Genomic DNA, 19449 nt, shown 5'->3' with positions numbered 1-19449 from the left:
AGCAGCAGGAGGCTGGGGCCCTGGCTCTGGGGGCTGAAGGGGCTCATGTCCTCCACCAGTCAGGACTCAGGGTCGGATACAAGTACCTCGATGGGTACCCCCACTCGCCCCCTGGACTGGACTGCTTTTCTCCAGTGCTTTTCCTTGTGATTTTGTCCCTCCAAAATAACCACCAATCCTTTTCACAACATCCAACCCAGAAGGACCATATGTGAAACAGAACAAGACACGTGTGCACATGTCCCTAAGGTCAACTCCTTCCACACCCTCCAGCCACGTACTTTGCATCGCATGTGATCACGATCCAAGTTTCTCCCCCTGGAGGGATGAGCCCACTGGGTTCAGACTCTGTCACCTGCTTCTGTGATATGTGCTTCTCCTTTACTCCATTTTCTCCTGTACAGGCACAGTCACCTGGGAGATGAAATTTAAATCCAAACTTAGACCAACAGTGAGCAGTTCTGACAGCAGTGGTGCTGATGGGAGGGTCTAGCACACACAGGGACCAACAGGCAAAGGTGCGCAGGCAGCTTCTCCCCAGGTCAGAGTCAGTCAGAGGAAGCGGCTCGTCTGAAGCACCGGGTGAGGCTCCAGCTGTCAGCCCCGAGTTGCCAGAGTAGGGTCCGGACCAAGAGCTAGCAGTGTAGCCACCGCCGCCCACCAGCCCGGACCCTGGAGCAGCTGCGCCGGCTCCCAGCCTGAAGGTGCTGGCGTGGCTGATCCGACAGTAACAAGTGGGACAGCTACCTGAAGAGACTTCTCTGCTATTCACCGAACTGCTCTCCAGGGTCTGCCAGGCTGTGCTTTCCCCGCAGCTGTCTAGCGAGTTAGTATCTTCATCTGCAAAATCCTTCTCCTTCTCAGGAACACCAACAGGAGACATTTTGGGGCACAACTGAGTTTTATCCAGCATCTGAAATCTGAACTGTTTGGCTTTATCCCAGCCACCCAGCTTGCAGCTGACTAAGTTTTGAGGAACGTCTCCTTTATTCCTGGAAAAGGAAAATTAGCTGTGAACAGAGACAGGATTTTTACAGCTAAAACACTATTAGCGTAAAACAGAATTCAATCTAACAAGAGAAAGACAAAGGAAAATACTTCTAATTGAGTGTAAGTGAAAAGGCTACTTCTGGGCGGAAAATCTAGAAAAATAGACATAAAGCGAAAAAAAACCAGGCAAAGTAATGTTCACTCTACAGAAATTCTTCAATCCCAGCTTAAAACACAATGGTGCAATTATATTTAAGTGGCAAACTCACTCTATCCAGATCACCATATTTCTGCTTTCTCCTTCTTTCAGAGTTCCAAAATTTGTCATCTTTGTGACTTCAATGTCACCTTTGTTTTTGAGCAAAAGGGCTCCATAGGCCTCTTCGGCAGTCCCAGTGGCAGGAGAGAAGTCCCTGGAGAAAGCACCACAGGATGCTGTCAGGTCAGCGGGCAGGGGCGTCCGGAGGCCCCGCCCCACCGGGCGGCACCAACCGCAGAGGGCAGGACGCGGAGCCAAGCCCCAGAGAGGTGACGTGGAAGGGCACCCTGAGGACCTCTGGGCAGGGCAGCAGGTCACCCTCACAAAGAAACCATGAGCCTGCTGACTCCAGAGGACAGGAGCCCCAGCAGTGACACCGCGGGTCTGAGAGCAGGCCGTCTCCACCAGAGTGCCCCAGAGACCCAAGTTCCCTGCACCCAGAGGGAAAGGCGTTCAGTGCTCCTCCTCAGACCTTCCCCTCGGCTGCAGGGAGGCGCTTGGCTTGTCAGGGACCCATTTCATTGGGAAAAAAAGAGTCTGGCTTCAGAGTATCTGAAACTGAAGGAGAATTTTTATCTTCCGAAAATGAGCAGCCGCCGCCCTCCCCTGAGGAGGGGCTGTCCATCCCCCCTGTGCTGGCACAGCTGTGATGTGCAGGTGCTGTGTCCGCCACTCACGCGCAGCCCCTTCCATCCCACCCCGGCCACTCAGAAATGGGCCCCTTCACACCTGCCCCGTCCATACACCGGTGACATCGCCCTCAGCCTGCCTGCTCCCTCAGATCTGTTTCAGTCACACACCCCCTCCCGTCTGTCCCTCCGTGGCCACACAGCCAGCCCTGCCGAGCCTCCCCCAGCGCAGCGTGCTGTGGTGGTGGTCATCTGGCCTGCAGCCAGCCAACCACCCAGGGGCTGAGGAGAACTGGCTAACGGGCTCAACCCGCCCAGGGCCTAGAGGTGGGGCTGGGACACCACCACAGGCCGGGCCTGCAGGAGCACGGGCCCTGCTGCACACACAGCGCTGCTGCTGGCCTGCGGCCCCTCGAGTGGGCAGGGACAGTGGGTCTGAGGGCAGGGCGGCATCCTCGACTGGGGGCTGAAGCCTGAAGGCAGGGCCAGCTAGGGAAGAAACAGGGTCAGGGCAGCGGCACAGGGCACAGTGCGTGTGGAGCACCCGCTGGGCCCATGGGCTCCCTGTGAGGACAGCTGCTCCCGGCAGACCGAGGAGCATCAGGGGAACACGCCTGGTCGTCACCCTCCTGGGGCCAGTTCCCCTCCCTGGATGGAGCGGAGGCTGCTGCAGCTGGGGCCCGAAACAGGCTCACCTGAAGCTTGCCAGCCACAGCCAGGGGGCCCTGCCCACGCCCCCACCCAACCCGTTCAGCAGCCGTGAGTCCTCTGGAGACAGAGAGCTGCAGGGAGGGTGAGGGAAGTGCTGGGGAGCGGCAGACAGGTGGGGTAGTAGGGACCCAGAGCCTTGTGGTGCACACACTGGCCCTGAGGGTGTGCTGGCAGCTGTTTCTCCCGGATGGTCAGCTGGGCCAGTCCCGGCCACCCTCCCATAGCCCGCCCCTGCCCACAGTCAGTGGGAACCCAGTTAACTGCGGTATAAAGAGGGAATCGTGTGTCTCAACGACCCGGGGTCTCCTGAGAGTGGCACGAGGTTCTGAGCAACCAGGACACCCATGTGGGCAGGGTCTCGGCTTCTGATCCAGGCAGCTGGTGGCCAGCACGATCATGTGTTGGGGTGGTCCTCACACCCCTGGGCCCGTCAGACAGGCTGAAGCCAGAACTCCTGAGCCTCCCTGCTGGGAGGGGCGAGGGCAATGTGTCTCACACACTTCACTGCTCCGCAGATGGGCCGAGTCATTCTCCAAAAGGGGGGCAACCCCGTGGGGCAGGAGGATGTGCTCAGCACGTGGTCTGGACACTGCAGGGCCACCTGACATGTCCCCTGCTCTGCCCACACCTTGGCCGCAGCACAGCTTCCTGGCCGGGCTGTAGCCCGCTTCTCCCGAGACAGGCTGCCCGCCCTATGGCTCACAGACCCTCCTCCCACACTGAGCTGCTCCTGTGAGACCACCAGACACACAGGACTGCTCAGGAAGCCGAGTGCGAGCGCCCTAAGGCAGCACTAGGGACACGAGCAGGGGCAGGCAGGACTCGGGGCAGCGCTACCGCTCACGCCCATGAAGCCAGAAGGCTGCGGCGCACAGACACGCACGGAGGTGGGCGGCCACGGGGACAGAGAGAGGAGTACAGACACAGCAAAGCCACTAACTCTAAACATTTGCCACATATAACATGTTCTACGGAAGGCCAACGTGTGGAAGAGTGCAACTCACAAAATCCAGGGGAACATGAAGCTCATCAGCATGAGACTGAGGTTCAACGGGCCACGTTCACTCAGCCTTCTGCCAGCCATGAAGACCCCGCAGTGCCCAGGGGGTCTCCCTCCAACCCGCCGGCTCAGGGACCTTGTCGTGCTGAAGCGACCCTCAGACGCGCCCTGGGCCCGCTCCCGCCTCCTCACCGCCGCTGCTCTGCAGTCATGCACAGCGCCCTCCACGCGTAGCAGGACTGGCTGCTCTCCACTACCACTGCGCTGACCACATCGTGCCTGCGGGGCGTGTAGCCTTCCGGAAGTTTCAGGGAGTCCAAGGTGAAGAAGATGCACTCATCGATCACCCCGTTCCTCCCACAGAGGCTGGACACGCAGACCTGCAAGCAGAACACTGGGGCTGGCAGCGTACGCACAGTGAGGCAGCAACCACACCTGGAGGCTGGGGGCTGCCGTGGCCAGGGAGGCGCGGGCCTGCTCTCCACCGAGAAGCCACACCCCAGACGCTGCAGGCCAGGCAGAAGCCTGGAGCCGAGGCCACAGGAGCAGCCCAGGGCACACTCCACCTCCCCTCACAAACTCGATTCCCTCCTCTGCTCCAGCCCCGACTCCCCAGACCACAGCTCTGCTGGGAGCACAGGCAGAGCCCACACCCGCCTCCTGGGTCCCACCATCAGCCACCAACACTGAGTACCCCGTGACCTAGAGTTAACCACGCCAGCGTGCAGGCCGGCCTCCAGTCGTCTTGGTGAGAAGTCAGGGTCTTCTCTGGCCGAGACGGACTGTCATTTAACGTGGCCTCCGGTGCACCCAGGACCCACGGACACGCGAGGCCCCGTACCTACCTGGTCCACGCGCTTATACCTCAGCGGCTTCACAGAGATGGCCTCACTGCTCCACGTGCCCGGCCGGATCCAGTACTCAGCCTCCACCCAGTCTCCTTTGCAGGGCTCGAAACCTCCAAGGCAGGGAAACCAGGCAAGTTACTTGGTGACAATGAAACATTACATTAACGTCTACAAGAGACGCTAAAGTTACCTTTCAGAGCATTGTTAACACTTACATATATAATGTATATATTATGTTAATTATATACAGCTATATGAGTTCCAGAAAAACATCTATTTCTGCTTCATTGACTATGCCAAAGCCTTTGATTGTGTGGATCACAATAAACTGTGGAAAATTCTGAAAGAGATGGGAATACCAGACCGCCTGACCTGCCTCTTGAGAAACCTGTATGCAGATCAGGAAGCAACAGTTAGAATTGGACATGGAACAACAGACTGGTTCTAAACAGGAAAAGGAGTACGTCAAGGCTGTATATTGTCACCCTGCTTATTTAACTTATATGCAGAGTACACCATGAGGAACGCTGGGATGGAGGAAGCACAAGCTGGAATCAAGATTGCCGGGAGAAATATCAATAACCTCAGATATGCAGATGACACCACCCTTATGGCAGAAAGTGAAGAGGAACTAAAGAGCCTCTTGATGAAAGTGAAAGAGGAGAGTGAAAAAGTTGGCTTAAAGCTCAATGTTCATAAAAACAAGATCATGGCATCCACTCCCATCACTTCATGGCAAGTAGATGGGGAAACAGTGGACACAGTGGCAGACTTTATTTTTTTGGGCTCCAAAATCACTGCGGATGCTGATTGCGGCCACGAAATTAAAAGACGCTTACTCCTTGGAAGGAAAGTTATGACCAACCTAGATAGCATATTAAGAAACAGAGACATTACTTTGCCAACAAAGGTCCATCTAGCCAAGGCTATGGTTTTTCCAGTGGTCAGGTATGGATGTGAGAGTTGGACTGTGAAGAAAGCTGATCGCCGAAGAATTGATGCTTTTGAACTGTGGTGCTGGAGAAGACTCTTGAGAGTCCCTTGGACTGCAAGGAGATCCAACCAGTCCATCCTAAAGGAGATCAGTCCTGGGTGTTCATTGGAAGGACTGATGTTAAAGCTGCAACTCCAATACTTTGGCCACCTCATGTGACGAGTTGACTCACTGGAAAAGACTCTGATGCTGGGAGGGATTGGGGGCGGGAGGAGAAGGGGATTGGCTGGATGGCATCACCGACTCGATGGACATGAATTTGAGTGAACTCCGGGAGCTGGTGATGGACAGGGAGGCCTGGCGTGCTGTGATTCGTGGGGTCGCGGAGAGTCAGACACGACTGAGCGACTGAGCTGAACTGATATGATTACGTATGATATATGTAATCATATATGACACATAACTATATGTAACTGTATGCTACGTAATGCACAAGCGTGTGTACTATGTTACACACGCATATATAGCATCGGAGAAGGAAACGGTGACCCACTCCAGTGCTCTTGCCTGGAGAATCCCACGGACAGAGGAGCCTGGTAGGCTGCAGTCCATGGACACAACTGAGCGACTTCACTTTCACGCACTGGAGAAGGAAACGGTGACCCACTCCAGTGCTCTTGCCTGGAAAATCCCAGGGATGGGGGAGCCTGGTGGGCTGCTGTCTGTGGGGTCGCACAGAGTTGGACACAACTGAGGCAACTCAGCAGCAGCATATGGAGCACACATATAACCAAGCACTGCGGTCGACAACTGCAAGGTGAGCTTCAGGAGCTGTGGGTGCTCGTGGCGCTCCTCTGCCAGCTCCATCAGACATTAGGAGTGCCCGCCCTTCCTCCTCATCAGGGATACGTGGGCGCGTGGCGACACAGGGAGGTGCATTCACACCTGAGGCCGGGGCAGCTGCGTCCGCCCCAGCTCAAGGAGGGAGCCCTCGGTGTCCCCTCAGTGTGCCTGGGAACTGGCAGGGCAGGCAGAAAGTGGGGAATTACAAAGCACAGACGTGAGGAAGCGGCTGAGCCGCTGTGGTGCGTGGTGGAGCCATACCTGCTGATAACCTTTTGGTTCTTTTGTAATAAACATTTTTATTCAGCTGAGAAGACAACAGTGCCTAATAAAATACTGAGTTTGTTTCTCAAGAAAGAGGATGATAAGCACAGAGCAGCCCAAACATCTGCAGACACTGCTTCTCGCACAGGGGTCACCCAGCATGGCACAGGCAGCGCAAACCCACAGGGGACACAGCTCATGGGCGCCAGCTTCCAGGTCAGGGAGTGTTTTAGGAGGATGATGCCCAGAAGCACAAGTTAACACACCACTGAGAAATCTTTACTTGTTTTGTAAGCCATACCTTCATTTATCAAATAATTAACATAATTTTATTAATGTTTAATTCTATGTCTTCCAGCACACACGAGAAGGGAAGCAGTAACTATTGCTGTTAGCTGTATAAAAGTTAAAGAGAAAAACAGTGAAGCAAGTAAAAAACTAGTTCATTTTTCCATCAGAATCATGGAATCAAAGTGAAGATTTTGGAAGACTATTCTGTTGAAGGAGATATATGACGTTATTGTGAATGCTACTGTAATACAGTTTAAAAACCCAACACTGGAGAAAAGATTATTTGCTTTCACCATGAAAACACATGTAAGCGCAAGTTCTGATGGAACTGTAACAGAAACAAGATCCCTGTGCACTGAGAAAACTGTGGGGCAACAACGGACAGGAACCACCATGTGCCCACAGGCCCAGGTCTTCCCACGCTGTGCTGGTCAGTGAGTAGAAGGACAAGCTGCAGCCATGGAGACTGACGGACGCGTGGAGGCGACCCGGCCTCAGAGCGCCGCAGCAAAGCCAGTGTTAAAACGAGCAGATCGTGCGGCCTGGTGGCCCGGGCCTCCTCACTGCCCTGCAGTCTGAATTTTACAAATGGTTCAATCTCTGAAGAGATGCTTTGTAAATCAACCCTACAATGGTGCTGCTGCTGCTGCTGCTGCTGCTGCGTCACTGCAGTCGTGTCCGACTCTGTGTGACCCCACAGACGGAAGCCCACCAGGCTGCCCGTCCCTGGGATTCTCCAGGCAAGAGCACTGGAGTGGGCTGCCATTTCCTTCTCCAATGGTGCTACTTCCACTTTTTTCAGGTGAGAGCTCTAAATTTTGTTTAAAAATCAGTTGGCAATTTTTAACTAAAGTACTCAGTAAATGTGGAAGCAAAAAATCTTCAGGTTTACAGAGTTCCTAGATGGTCCAGTGGTGAGGACTCAGTGCGCTCACTGGTGAGGGTCCGGGTTCAATCCCTGCTTGTGGAACAAGGTCCCACAAGCTGTGCAGCACAGCGGGGGGAGGGTGGGGAGCAGTGGGGGTTGAGCAGGAGATGGAACAAAAGAAAAAAAAATCTTCCGTTTTAAGACTTTTGTGAACTGCAGTTATTGAGAATATAGCCTGTAAACATGACATGGTGACACTCACTCCCGTAAAAGCACCGAGAACCTGCAGTAGTGAGACCCTGTGTGTTGCTTCAGCTCAGAGCTGAACACCTGGACATGACGCCTGCCACCTGTGTGAGGAACCTTTCAATCAAGCCCTCACTTTCAGTTGGATAAACTGATATTCAGCAATGAGTAAGTTAAAACCATCAAGGCCTACAACAAGTCTACAGCTTCCAAATGTGGTGTAAGATTAAACAAAAATCAGAGATGACTTATTTGATAGATTTTAGTTCATGAAAATATTTGAATACCTCTGTACTTACAAAGGTAAAAACTAACACTTGTGAAACATCTGGGCTAAAAAAGTCAGACATTGTTGAAATTCTCCAGACTTGTTAATAACTCACATTCAGCAAAATCTGCTTTGAGCTTACTAGTATTTCCTTAATTAAAAGGTGGCTCACTGGTAAAGAATCCACCTGCAATGCAGGAGATGGGGGTTCAATCCCTCATCTGGGAAGATCCCCAGCAGAAGGGAATGGCAACCCACTCCAGCATTCTAGCCTGGGAAATTGCAAGGACAGAGGAGCCTAGTGGGCTACACTCCACCGGGGTCGCAAAGAGTTGAACACGACTTAGCGACTGAGCATACAAAAGCCTACAGGGAGAGCCCATCAAAGGTGCCTACAATTTCAAGTTCATCGACCATAAAATGTAGCTTTGAGGAAGACTCCAGGCCACTGTATGAAAAAATGAAGCTAAGGTAACACTGAAAAATGTACGCTCCTCAGAACAATACCAGTGACATGGTATCAGGGCTGCTAAGAAACGCAGATGTTAATACACACACAGAACACCATGGCTGCACAATCAAGGTTAAATTGTTTTACTCTTTAACGCACCCACATTATCAGTTTCGTTTTTTTAGAAGGAATGTTAGCATTGCAAATAGTTTCTGAATAACAGTAAAGGCCCATCAATATAATAAAATAAATGTGCTAATTGAAATATATGTATATGTATTATATATAAGCACATTTAAAAATGATTTAATCTTAACCAGTTTGAATGTCCCTTTCACTTCTCCACTGTGTACCGGCTTGGTGCCCTGGTTATGGTCACAGGAGAGGAGTGAAGCCACAGGCATGCCATAGGGTGGGGGTGCTGAGGCCAATCTCACTCCCCACATCCTCAATCTGCTGATGCTCCCCCAAGGTTAATCCCAACCAGAAGGCAGAGGGCAAGGCTGGTTGGTGCACAGAGGGCAGGCCTAGGATCAGAGAAGGGGGAGCTCTGAGTGGAGGGGTCCAGCCTTGAGGTGAGGCCGCAGGTCAGAGGTCTGGGCTGAGCCCCAGGAAGCAGGAACCAGGGGTTGAGTCGAGGCTTTCAGGGCAACACTCCGAGGACCTCAGGGACGCTGGCAGGTGAAAACTGGTCCCTGGCTGGACACATCGGTCACTGAAGAGTCATCCAGACAGGGGGCAGGGCCCCTCAACTACACAGCCCAGCAGGGCGTCCAGCTCAGCACCCCCCCATTCCCCCGCACCTCTCCCCAAGCTCCTCTAAGTCCTGCCTGAGGATAAAGCATGTACAGGGCTCTTTCTCCTCAGGAGGGAGAGCAGGGGCTCACTCATCTGGGTCTCCTCCTGCCTTGCTCCCTACCCACCACTGGAGACAGCAGGCACACAGTAAATAGCTGTTCAAAAAATGATGCCGACAAATTATTTCTTTAGGCATAAAAACAGAATCTTAGATCAGCTAACGTGTGTGTGCTCAGTCCTTTGGTCAAGTCTGACTCTTTGCCGACTCCATGAAACGCAGCCTGCCAGGCTCCTCTGTGCATGGGATTTTCTGGGCTGGAATATTAGAGTGGGTCGCCATTTTCTCCTCCAGGGGACATTCCCAACCCAGGGATCAAACCCGGCCTCTTGTGTCTCCTATGCTGGGAACTGGACTCTTCACCACTGTGCCATCCAGGAAGGACAGCTAAAAACAGATGCAATTTAAGATGTACTCTTGGAAAAGTACCAGGTTATCCCCAAGTCCTGTTTTACACTGGACACACCTAAGAAAAAAATCACAGTACCTCTGTGCACCTATGACACTGCTGTCTTAGATCAGGGGCAACAATTATGGAAAAGGAAGAGCTACCCAGGAGTCGGCAACTGCACGACAAACAACACAGAGCGAGGGGCAGTGTGGCGCCGGCGCCTGGACTCACTGCTGCTCCACCACAAGCCGTCTCCCAGAGGGGGCCCAGGCGCGGCCCTTTCAGTGATACGAGCAGTCCCTCAACCCTGTTCATGAGCGTTTTCTAAAAACCACAAAAACCAACTGCAAATGTGAGGCGGAGACCTGCCCAGCGCACCTTCACACACACTCTCCAAGGAGAAATATGTGGTCTGGTTGATGTAGCCTGCGCGGTCCATCAGCGAGGTCACGCAGCCGATCAGCACCCGAGGGCTGGGGTCAGACAGCCCGCCACCGTGGCTCTTGCTGTCATCGTCCCACTTATCCGAGACGGCTTCCACCTGCAAGACAGACAAACCACCACTTGGGACATGCCGAGGACCACAGAGAAAGCCAAATACTGGCCAAGACCCCTTGTGAACTCTGAGGCAGAAATCCTAGTGAAACACAGGCAAACCAAATGCAGCTGCACGGCAAGGGGCTGCACGTCACGATGGAGAGGGGCTCACCCCAGAACACAAACATGGCTCAGCAAATGCAAGCCAGTCACTGCCATCCAGCAATCTGGCAGAACAAATGAAAACTTATATACAATCATCTTAGTTGGTGAAAAAAGGCATCTGATAAAACCCAACACCTTTTCTACGGTAAACATACTCAAGTAGGAAGACAGAGGAACTTCCTCAGTGCTACGAGGACCACATGTGATCCAGTGCCCCCATGACACTCGGTGGTGAGACTGAAGGCTTTTCCCCGGGACAAGGAAAAAGGCAAGGGCGCGTGCTTTCACCACTTCTGTGCAACAGAATACTGAAGGCCCAGCCAGAGCAATTAGCCAAGAAGAAGAAATTTTAACATCCAGACTGGAAAGGAAGAAGTAACACTAACTAGTTGAAGTCGACATGAGAAGAGCTGACTCATCGGAAGAGACCCTGACGCTGGGAGAGATTGAATGAAGGGGACGGCGGAGGACGAGACGGCGGGACGGCATCGCCGACTCAATGGCGTGAGTTTGAGCGAGCTCTGGGAGATGAAGCACAGGGCAGCCTGCTGCGCTGCGGTCCGTGGGGTCCCAAAGAGCTGAACACAACTAAGGGACTGAACGACAACAAATGACCTAACGTGGGCTTCCCTGAGACTCAGATGGTAAAGACTCTGCCTGCGGTGCGGAAGGCCTGGGTTTGCTCCCTGGGGTCGGGGGTATCCTCTGGAGAGGGGACGGGGCTACCCACTCCAGTGTTCTTGCCTGGAGAATTCCATGGAAAAGGAGCCTGGCGGGCTGCTGTCCACAGGGTTGCAAAGACTCAGACATTACTGAGCGAGATTTTACATCCAGAAAATGCTAAAGAACCTGCAAAACACCTGTTAGAGCCAATAAACAAATTCAGCAAGTATAACATACAAAAATCAGCTGTATTTCTATTTACCTGTAATAAATGATCCAAAAAAAAACAATTCCATTTATGATAGCATCAAAAAAGAATCAAATACTTAAGAATAAATTTAACCAAGAAGATGAAAGACTTGCACACTGAAACTACAAACGTGACTGAGGGAAGTTAACGTTTACTCACTTGGTCAGTTCGACTCTGCAGCCCCATGGACTGGAGCCCGCCAGGCTCCTCCATCCATGGGATTTCCCAGGCAAGAATACTGGAGTAGGTTGCCATTTCCTTCTCCAGGGGATCTTCCCGACCGAGGGATCAAACTCAGGTCTCACCGCATTTGCAGGCAGACTCTCGACCGGCTGAGCCACCAGGGAAGCCCTCACCAGGAAAGAAGTGAGAGAAGACACAAACAGGTGAAAACACACCTCACGTCCATGGATTAACATGAAGACATCAATATTACCCAAAGGGATCGATGGAGTCAATGCAATCTCTGTCAAAATCCCAATGATGGTTTTTGAAGAAACAGAAAAACCCATCCTAAAATTTATATGGAATCTCAAGGGACTCTGAATAGCCAAGACAATCTTGAAAAGGATGGACAAAGGTGGAAGACTCACCTTTCTTTATTTCAAAACTTGCTACCAAGCTACAATAATTAAAAGACTGTAGAAACATACAAAACACCAGTGAAACAGAATAAAGAGCCCAGAAATAAACCCTCACATACATGGTCAAATGACTCTCAACAAAGGTGCCAGACAATTCAAAGGAGAAAAGGTTTTCCATGTGGTGCAATCTTCTCAAGAAATGGTGCTGGGAAAACTGGATCCCAGCATGTAAAAGATGAAGTCAAACTCTCATCCAACACCATATTCAGTAAGTAATTAAAAAGTGGGTCAAAGATTTAAATTTAAGAGCTAAACCTATAAAACTCTTAGAAGAAAGCACAGGAGAAAAACTTCATGATCTTGGGATATTTTTTAAATGTGACATCAGGCACAGGCTATTAAAAATGATAAATTGGACTTCATCAAAATTTCAAACTTTGGTGCATCAAAAGATATTATTGAGAGAAGTGAAGAGGCTTCTCTGGTGGTCCAGTAGTTAAGACTCTGCCTTGCAACATGAGGACACCAGTATGATCCCTGGTCTGGGAAGACCCGACATGCTGCTGAAGAGCAACTAAGCCCCTACACTACAACTACTGAAGGCCAAGTGCCCTGGAGCCCACACTCTGCAGCAAGACAGGCCACTGCAGTGAGGAGCCAGGGCACTGCGACTAGAGGGGCAGCTCCTGCTCACTGAGACCAGAGGAAAGCCTGAGCACGGCGAAAGACCCAATGCAGCCAAAACCAGATACATTCAAAAAGAAAAAGTGAAAAGACGCACAGAACGAGAGGAAACACCTGTAAGTCACACATCTGACAAAGGATTAACATCGGAACACACAAAGAACTCTTACAATTCAGTAAGAAAATAACTTGATTAAAATATAAGCAAAGGAACTGAGAAGACACTTCTCTGAAGATACATGTTGTTATAATGATCTACAAACCCATGAAAAGATCTTCACTGTTACTATTAGAAAAACATAAAAACCACAGTAAGACACTTTCACTAGGGTTCAGTTCAGTTCAGTCGCTCAGTCGTGTCCGACTCGCCGCGACCCCATGAACTGCAGCACGCCAGGCCTCCCTGTCCATCACCAACTCCCGGAGTCCACGCAAACCCATGTCCATGGAGTTGGTGATGCCATCCAACCATCTCATCCTCTGCCGTCCCCTTCTCCTCCTGCCCTCAATCTTTCCCAGCTTCAGGGTCTTTTCAAATGAGTCAGCTCTTCACATCAGGTGGCCAAAGTAGTGGAGTTTCACCTTCAACATCAGTCCTTCCAATGAACACACAGGATTGATCTCCCTTAGAATGGACTGGTTGGATCTCCTTGCAGTCCAAGGGACTCTCAAGTCTTCTCCGACACCACAGTTCAAAAGCATCAATTCTTTGGTGCTCAGCTTTCTTTATAGTCCAACTCTCACATTCATACATGACCACTGGAAAAACCATAGCTTTGACTAGACGGACCTTTGTTGGCAAAGTAATGTCTCTGCTTTTTAATATGCTGTCTACGTTGGTCATAACTTTCCTTCCAAGGAGTAAGCGTCTTTAATTTCATGGCCGCAATCACCATCTGCAGTGATTTTGGAGCCCTGAAAATAAAATCAGCCACTGTGTCCACTGTTTCCCCATCTACTTGCCATGAAGTGATGGGACCGGATGCCATGATCTTAGTTTTCTGAATGTTGAGCTTTAAGCCAACTTTTTCACTCTCCTCTTTCACTTTCATGAAGTGAAACATAAGTGAACCAAAAGAACACAAAGGAAAGCTTAAATAAATGGACATAATCTGTAGCTGGTGAAAACTCGCTCTGATCCACGTCACTTGGCCTAAATGCATCCATGCACTCCGCGCTGGTCCAGGTGAGTCTAAGCCAAGGAGGAGAAACAGCAGGATGACTCTAATGTTCACCCAGGGTAAGAGGAGAGCCAGAGAAGCCCATCCACAGAGAGGAAGAGGGAAACCAGCCTGCCACCCAAGGATGTGCCTGTGCCACAGGGGCCAAGTGACGGCATCAGGACTGGCAGGGTTCAGACAGGGTCCCAGGCAGGGTCCCAGGTAGGTGAGAGTCTGGGACCTTCCAACTCAGTAGGGAAGACTGGACCACTCAGTGGATGACTGGCGAGCTACCAGGAAAGAAACGTCAGGTTCCTTCTTTCAGTCCACACAGCCAATATGTTCCAGGGAAATTAGACATTTAAATGTAAATAAACCATTTTTCAGAGGAAAACCTGTGTGCATGTCTGTACTGAGAAGTGTGAAAAGCCTCTCTAAGGATTCAGATAAACCCCCGGAGCCACAAGAAATAGACCCATTAACTACGTGGAATGAACTTAATCCCGTGATGTAGAAAGTTTAATTTTAAATAGTTGAACCCAACAAACAAAATGTATAAAGGACACTAAAATAATTCACAGGAAAAAAATGTGAATATTTAGTCTATTTTAAGGCTTAAATGTAAATTAAAACAATAAGATCACTTATCAAAGTGACTGGCAAAGATTTCCAAGATGCCTAAGTCCACACCCTTGCCAACATGGGTAACAAGTCTCTCATCCTGCTCCTGAGGATAATTAGCACAAAGTTCTTGAAGGATAATTTGACGATAACCATTAAAATGTTAAACATGCATACCCTCTAACTAACATCAGGAAATCAGAGCGTAATAATACTGTTTTTTTTTTTTTTTAAAGAAACCTTTGCTGCATAGTAGAGTTCATGAATTATCTTTGCTAGCTGGATAACAAAGGGTCCAAATAGCCATCATTTGTAACAATAGCTTTTGAAATGACCAGAAGAAGAGATAACGAAGTGGCAACACTGATTTCCTCCATGGCAGATAACTATAGGTTGTCTCTGAGAGGAGAATGGTGGTGTGAAGCTCAAGGTGGAGAGAATTCTTCCTCAAGAACTCAGGCCTTACCCGGATTGCTTTCAGTCCATTTGACACCTTGTTTTCTTCCACAAGCGCAATAACCTCCTGTCCGACGTTTAGAAGCACTTTGCCAGTCACAGCCTCACTGGAGAAGTAGATCAAGTCATCGATCATGCCATAATCACTGCAGTACCTTGTCACGACACCCTGGACAGTTTTCAACGTGGTGTCACCTGAGACAGGTAAACAGAGAGGTTACATTGACCACAAAGCAAGTGCACACTACAGCTGAGCCTCCGAGAGAACAGTGGAGCTCAGAACATCCTTGTGGCTAGGAGCCCTGTGGGCTGAGAACCTTCCTGGAGAGCCGAGCGCTCAGAAAGTAGGGTTTTGAGGCAGACTCCCCAGGTTACTCCAAGGGGCGCAGGTGGTAGGCGCCATGGGGAGAGCTCTGACTCTGGAGCCAGGCTGCTTGGGTCGGATGGCCAGCTCTTGTCCCGCCATCTGTGGAACCCTGGGCTAGGTCAGTGCCTGTCCTCCTCTGTAAAATGGAGACAGTTACAGTCCAGTAGAGCTGTGTGAAGGTTATCAGACAGAATGTGCAAGGCGCAGAGCTCTGCGTGGCTGGCACAGGCTGGGGGCTGCTTTAGAGCAGCAGTGGGGGAGTCACTAGTCTGCACTCTTATCACCAACACTACCAGCAGCAGGGCTAGGAGATTCTGTATTATTTCATCATACCAGGAATGGCTTCCTAGATGGCCCCATGGTGAAAGAAACTACGAGCAACGGAGGAGACCCAGGTTCAATTCCTTCCCGGGAACATCCCCTGGAGGAGGAAATGGCACGCCACTCTAGTATTCTTGCCTGGAGAATCCCATGGACAGAGGAGCCTGTGGGCTATAGTCCACTGGGTCGCAAAGACTGGGATACAACTGAGCACTCAATCCTAGGCAGGCACTACTGGAAGATCCTGGGCCTGGGGGGCATGGCTGGGGCAGAGCAGGCCTTCCCTCATCCACTCAAGAGACCTGGGCCTAGAATTCCTGCTCCTTCTCAGACACAGTAGACAACTGAGTGCCCCCGGGCCACGCTGGAAGCCCACTGAGGCCGGGCTGTAATCCTACTGCTGCTGAGGGGCTGCGCTGGCAGACAAGGCCTGGGTGGGTGAAGCGAGCTGCTCCAGGCCTACGTTTGCTGAAGAGGCAGAACGCCGGCTGCAGACGGCTAACAGCACATTGTGACAAGGGGCTCCGTGACTGACGTTCTGGCTTCTCTCGCGGAGGATTTCCTGTTTTTGGAGGTTACAGAAAGCAACTAGAGACTCACTACCCAGCGCTCAAGTCTCGGACAGAAGCGGGTGTTGGGAGAAAATGCCAAGAACCTTGGGAAATGTGCAATTCCCGGTGCCAGAATCAGAACTACTGCCTGGACTTCAGGAAATGGGTTTGAAGACGATTTCGAGAAGAGCAAGACCCCACGGGACTAAAAGGGCAGTTTAGGACAGCCGGGGTCACCCTTTCCAGGGCCGTCAACGCACACGGCTGCTCGGGCACTGACAAGAGAGAGCGGGAACCTGTGCAGGGGGCCGGTGTCAGGGCGCTCGCAGCGCGTGAAAACAGCAAGCGGAAGGGAGACTCAGATCCCACGCTGGGAAGAGGTCGCCACGAGGCCCGCCTCAGCTTCGAGGGCGAAGGCGATCCGCAGGTGGGCCCCAGCGCCCGGCCTGGTCTCGCAGACGCCGCGGGCCGGCTCGGGCCGTCCGCGCCCGCGGCCCCGGGCAGGCGCCGGGCCCAGGCGTCGCGCGCTCGGGGGCCGCCACCAGGCCCCGCCGCCCCCGCGCGGCCCGCCCGCCCCGCGAGGCACCTTCCACGAGCTCGGGCCGCAGAGGCCCGGCCTGCTCCTCGGGGCAGTCCGCCTTCCTCCAGAAGAAGGAGACCAGCCTGGCCGCGAGGTGCAGCATGGCCCGGCCGCCCGCCTCAGCGCCGCCGCCGCCAACGCGCCGCCGCGCTCGCGCCCGCGCGGGGCTCGGCCAATAGGGTCGCGGCGCCTGCCCGCCCGGCGGAGCTCGGCCAATGGGGCTGCCGCGCGCGGAGACTGGCAGCCGCGAGCCGTGGGCGGTTGCGGCCGTTAGAGCACTGGCGCGAGTGACGTCACGCCCGAGCGCGGGTGCGAGTGACGTCACGCCCGAGCGCGGGTGCGAGTGACGTCACGCCTGGGCAGGCGGGAGGGGCCCGGAGCAGGCGGGCCGGGCTTCGTGCAGCGAGGTGGCCGTGCTCGCCTGCTTCTGGGCGGGAGCCGGCTGAACGTTGGGCTGCTCCGTGCTGTTAGGTGCAGCTCTAGCAAATGTTGTGTATCAAGTTGGAGAAGTCCCCTCTGCCCCTTGTTCTAAGAGTTCTTACGGTGCTTGGGTGTGGAGTTTTCTCAAATGCTTTTCCTGTATCTAGTGAAACGACGTCTTGTTTTCCCGTTTTAGCGTGTTGCTGAGAATGAATTACATTGATTCAATTTTCCAATATTAACCACCCTGCTTTCCTGGGAAGCTCAACTTGGTCGTGTATTATCTGTTTTGTGTATTGATCCAGCTTGTGCCTGGGTAATGAGGAATTTTCGGAGAAGGCAATGGCACCCCACTCCAGTACTTTTGCCTAGAAAATCCCATGGATGGAGCCGCGGGGGTGGTGAGAAGCCACCAGATTCTTGATAGACTGAAAAGTCAAGCGTGCCTGCCGTCTGAGTGATGCGAGATGAGGGGGGCAGGAGTCCGGGGGACTGGAAGGTTCTCAAGGCAAAAGTACTGATGTGGTTTGCTATTCCCTCCTCTAGTGGACCATGTTTTGTCAGAACTGTCCACCATAACCTGTCCATCTTGGGTGGCCCTGCATGGCATGGCTCATAGCTTCATTGAGTTACACAAGGCTGTGGTCCATGTGATCATTTGGGTTAGTTTTCTGTGACTGTGGTTTTCATTCTGGAGTGCCCTGACCGTGTGTGAAGTTCACAAGCAATGGCAAATAGGGAAGGCTGAACGACAGTGAGGAGTATCGATAGTTTGCAGCTTCTGACCAGGTTGATGACCCTGATGCTGGGAAACAGTGAGGGTGGGAGGAGAAGGGGCCACAGAGGATGAGATGGCTGGATGGCATCGCAGACTCCATGGACATGGGTTTGCGCAAACTCCTTGAGATAGTGAAGGACAGGGAAGCCTGGCATGCTGCAGTCCGTGGGGTTGCAAAGAGTCAGACACGACTGAGCGGCTGAACAGGAACAACCAGAGTCTGGGCAAAATGCATGCCCATCCTTTCTCTCTCCGTGGTGAGCAGAAACAAAGGGCCCCGCGGGACCCACGTGGCTCACAGGAACCCCTGGGTCAGAATCTCAAACAGTTTAAGGGCCAGGCCAGCCACGTGGAGCGCAGATAGCACTGTGTGTGACCTTGTGAAGGGTCTTCCTCGTGTGATGGCAGGGATGGGAAAGGGCTTCCAGAAGGGATGGACAGTAAGACTTTGGATAAAACCGTGCTTGTTTCCAAAAGAGTCAAGCACTCGGCTGTCCAGACTTCTGGGATCCTGAGCTTGGTACAGTTCTGCTCTCGCGCAAGCTCTTTCTCCCGAGAGGCCCACTCTGGTGCCCACAACCTGTCTGCCACAAGTGGACCAGAGGAGGCCCCCCTGCTCCTGGCGGGTTGGCACAGGATGGAGTGGGACTCTGGGCCAGCGGTTACACAACCACCGAGAACCTTCCAGGACCCCTCACTTCATGCCTTCATTGAAATTCAGGAAGCAGCCCTGCTTCCCTGGCTTAAGTGCAGTTCTGCCGGGCTTTTGTTCCGTCTGTGAATAGTTCTCACTGGACGCCAAGGCACAGTGACTCAGTAACAGGAGCCCATCACCCAGAAACCAGTGCTCCCGCCGCCAGAATCACCACGGAGGTAAGTGCGTGGACAGCTGGGACCCTCTCGGGTGGGGTACATCTCTGATCTCTTGTCTGGTCGCCACCCTGGACTTGGGTTAACCAGCACATCAAGGGATTCGTGGGTGCAGCTGCCAGTGGACAGTGAGATGATGCGGGGGAGGGAGCCCCAGTTCAGCAAGGTGCCTAAGTCCCTCCATGAATCTGGACTGGTCAGGGTAGTTTTACTGGGAGAGTGATTCTATTCACTTGTGAAATTAAGTGCTTATTTTCTTCTTCAAATTCACAGTACTTGCATACATATGATATTTCTTTTATTGAAAACAAGTATTTTAAAAAACTTTAAATACTTTTTTAAAGATTTATTTTTGGCTGTGCTGGGCCTTTGTTGCTGCACGGGCTTTTTTCCAGTTGTGGCGCGTGGGGTCTACTCTAGTTGCGGTGTGTGGGCTTCTCGTTGCAGTGACTGCCCTTGTTGGGGCCACAGGCTCCATGGGTGTGGCACGTGGGCATAACTGCCGCTTAGCACGTGAGCTCTTCCCGGAGCAGGGCTTAGACCCATGCCTCCTGCACTGGCATGTGGACTCTGTACCAGTGAGCATCAGGGAA

The 19449-nt window shown here is 52.3% G+C and overlaps 1 protein-coding gene across 1 annotated transcript in view; it reads right to left on the bottom strand.

Moving 5' to 3' along the window:
• Positions 1-16926, bottom strand: part of MOV10L1 (Mov10 like RNA helicase 1) — a 57943-nt gene extending 41017 nt beyond the window's left edge. Inside the window, exons 1-8 of the mRNA XM_055396157.2 lie at positions 16795-16926; positions 14980-15164; positions 10228-10390; positions 4435-4547; positions 3782-3969; positions 1260-1403; positions 748-992; positions 282-414 (exon numbers count right to left, since the gene is read on the bottom strand). Coding sequence (XP_055252132.2) covers positions 282-414; positions 748-992; positions 1260-1403; positions 3782-3969; positions 4435-4547; positions 10228-10390; positions 14980-15164; positions 16795-16891 — 1268 coding nt within the window. The 5' untranslated portion in view covers positions 16892-16926. The remainder of the gene's footprint in view (positions 1-281; positions 415-747; positions 993-1259; positions 1404-3781; positions 3970-4434; positions 4548-10227; positions 10391-14979; positions 15165-16794) is intronic.
• Between the last annotated feature and the right edge of the window lie 2523 nt (positions 16927-19449).

The sequence above is a fragment of the Moschus berezovskii genome, chromosome 6, assembly GCF_049115385.1.
Source record: "Moschus berezovskii isolate FMDL1 chromosome 6, NW_MosBer_1.0, whole genome shotgun sequence".
NCBI lineage: Eukaryota > Metazoa > Chordata > Mammalia > Artiodactyla > Moschidae > Moschus > Moschus berezovskii.
This window is presented reverse-complemented; position numbering and strand designations above follow the sequence as displayed.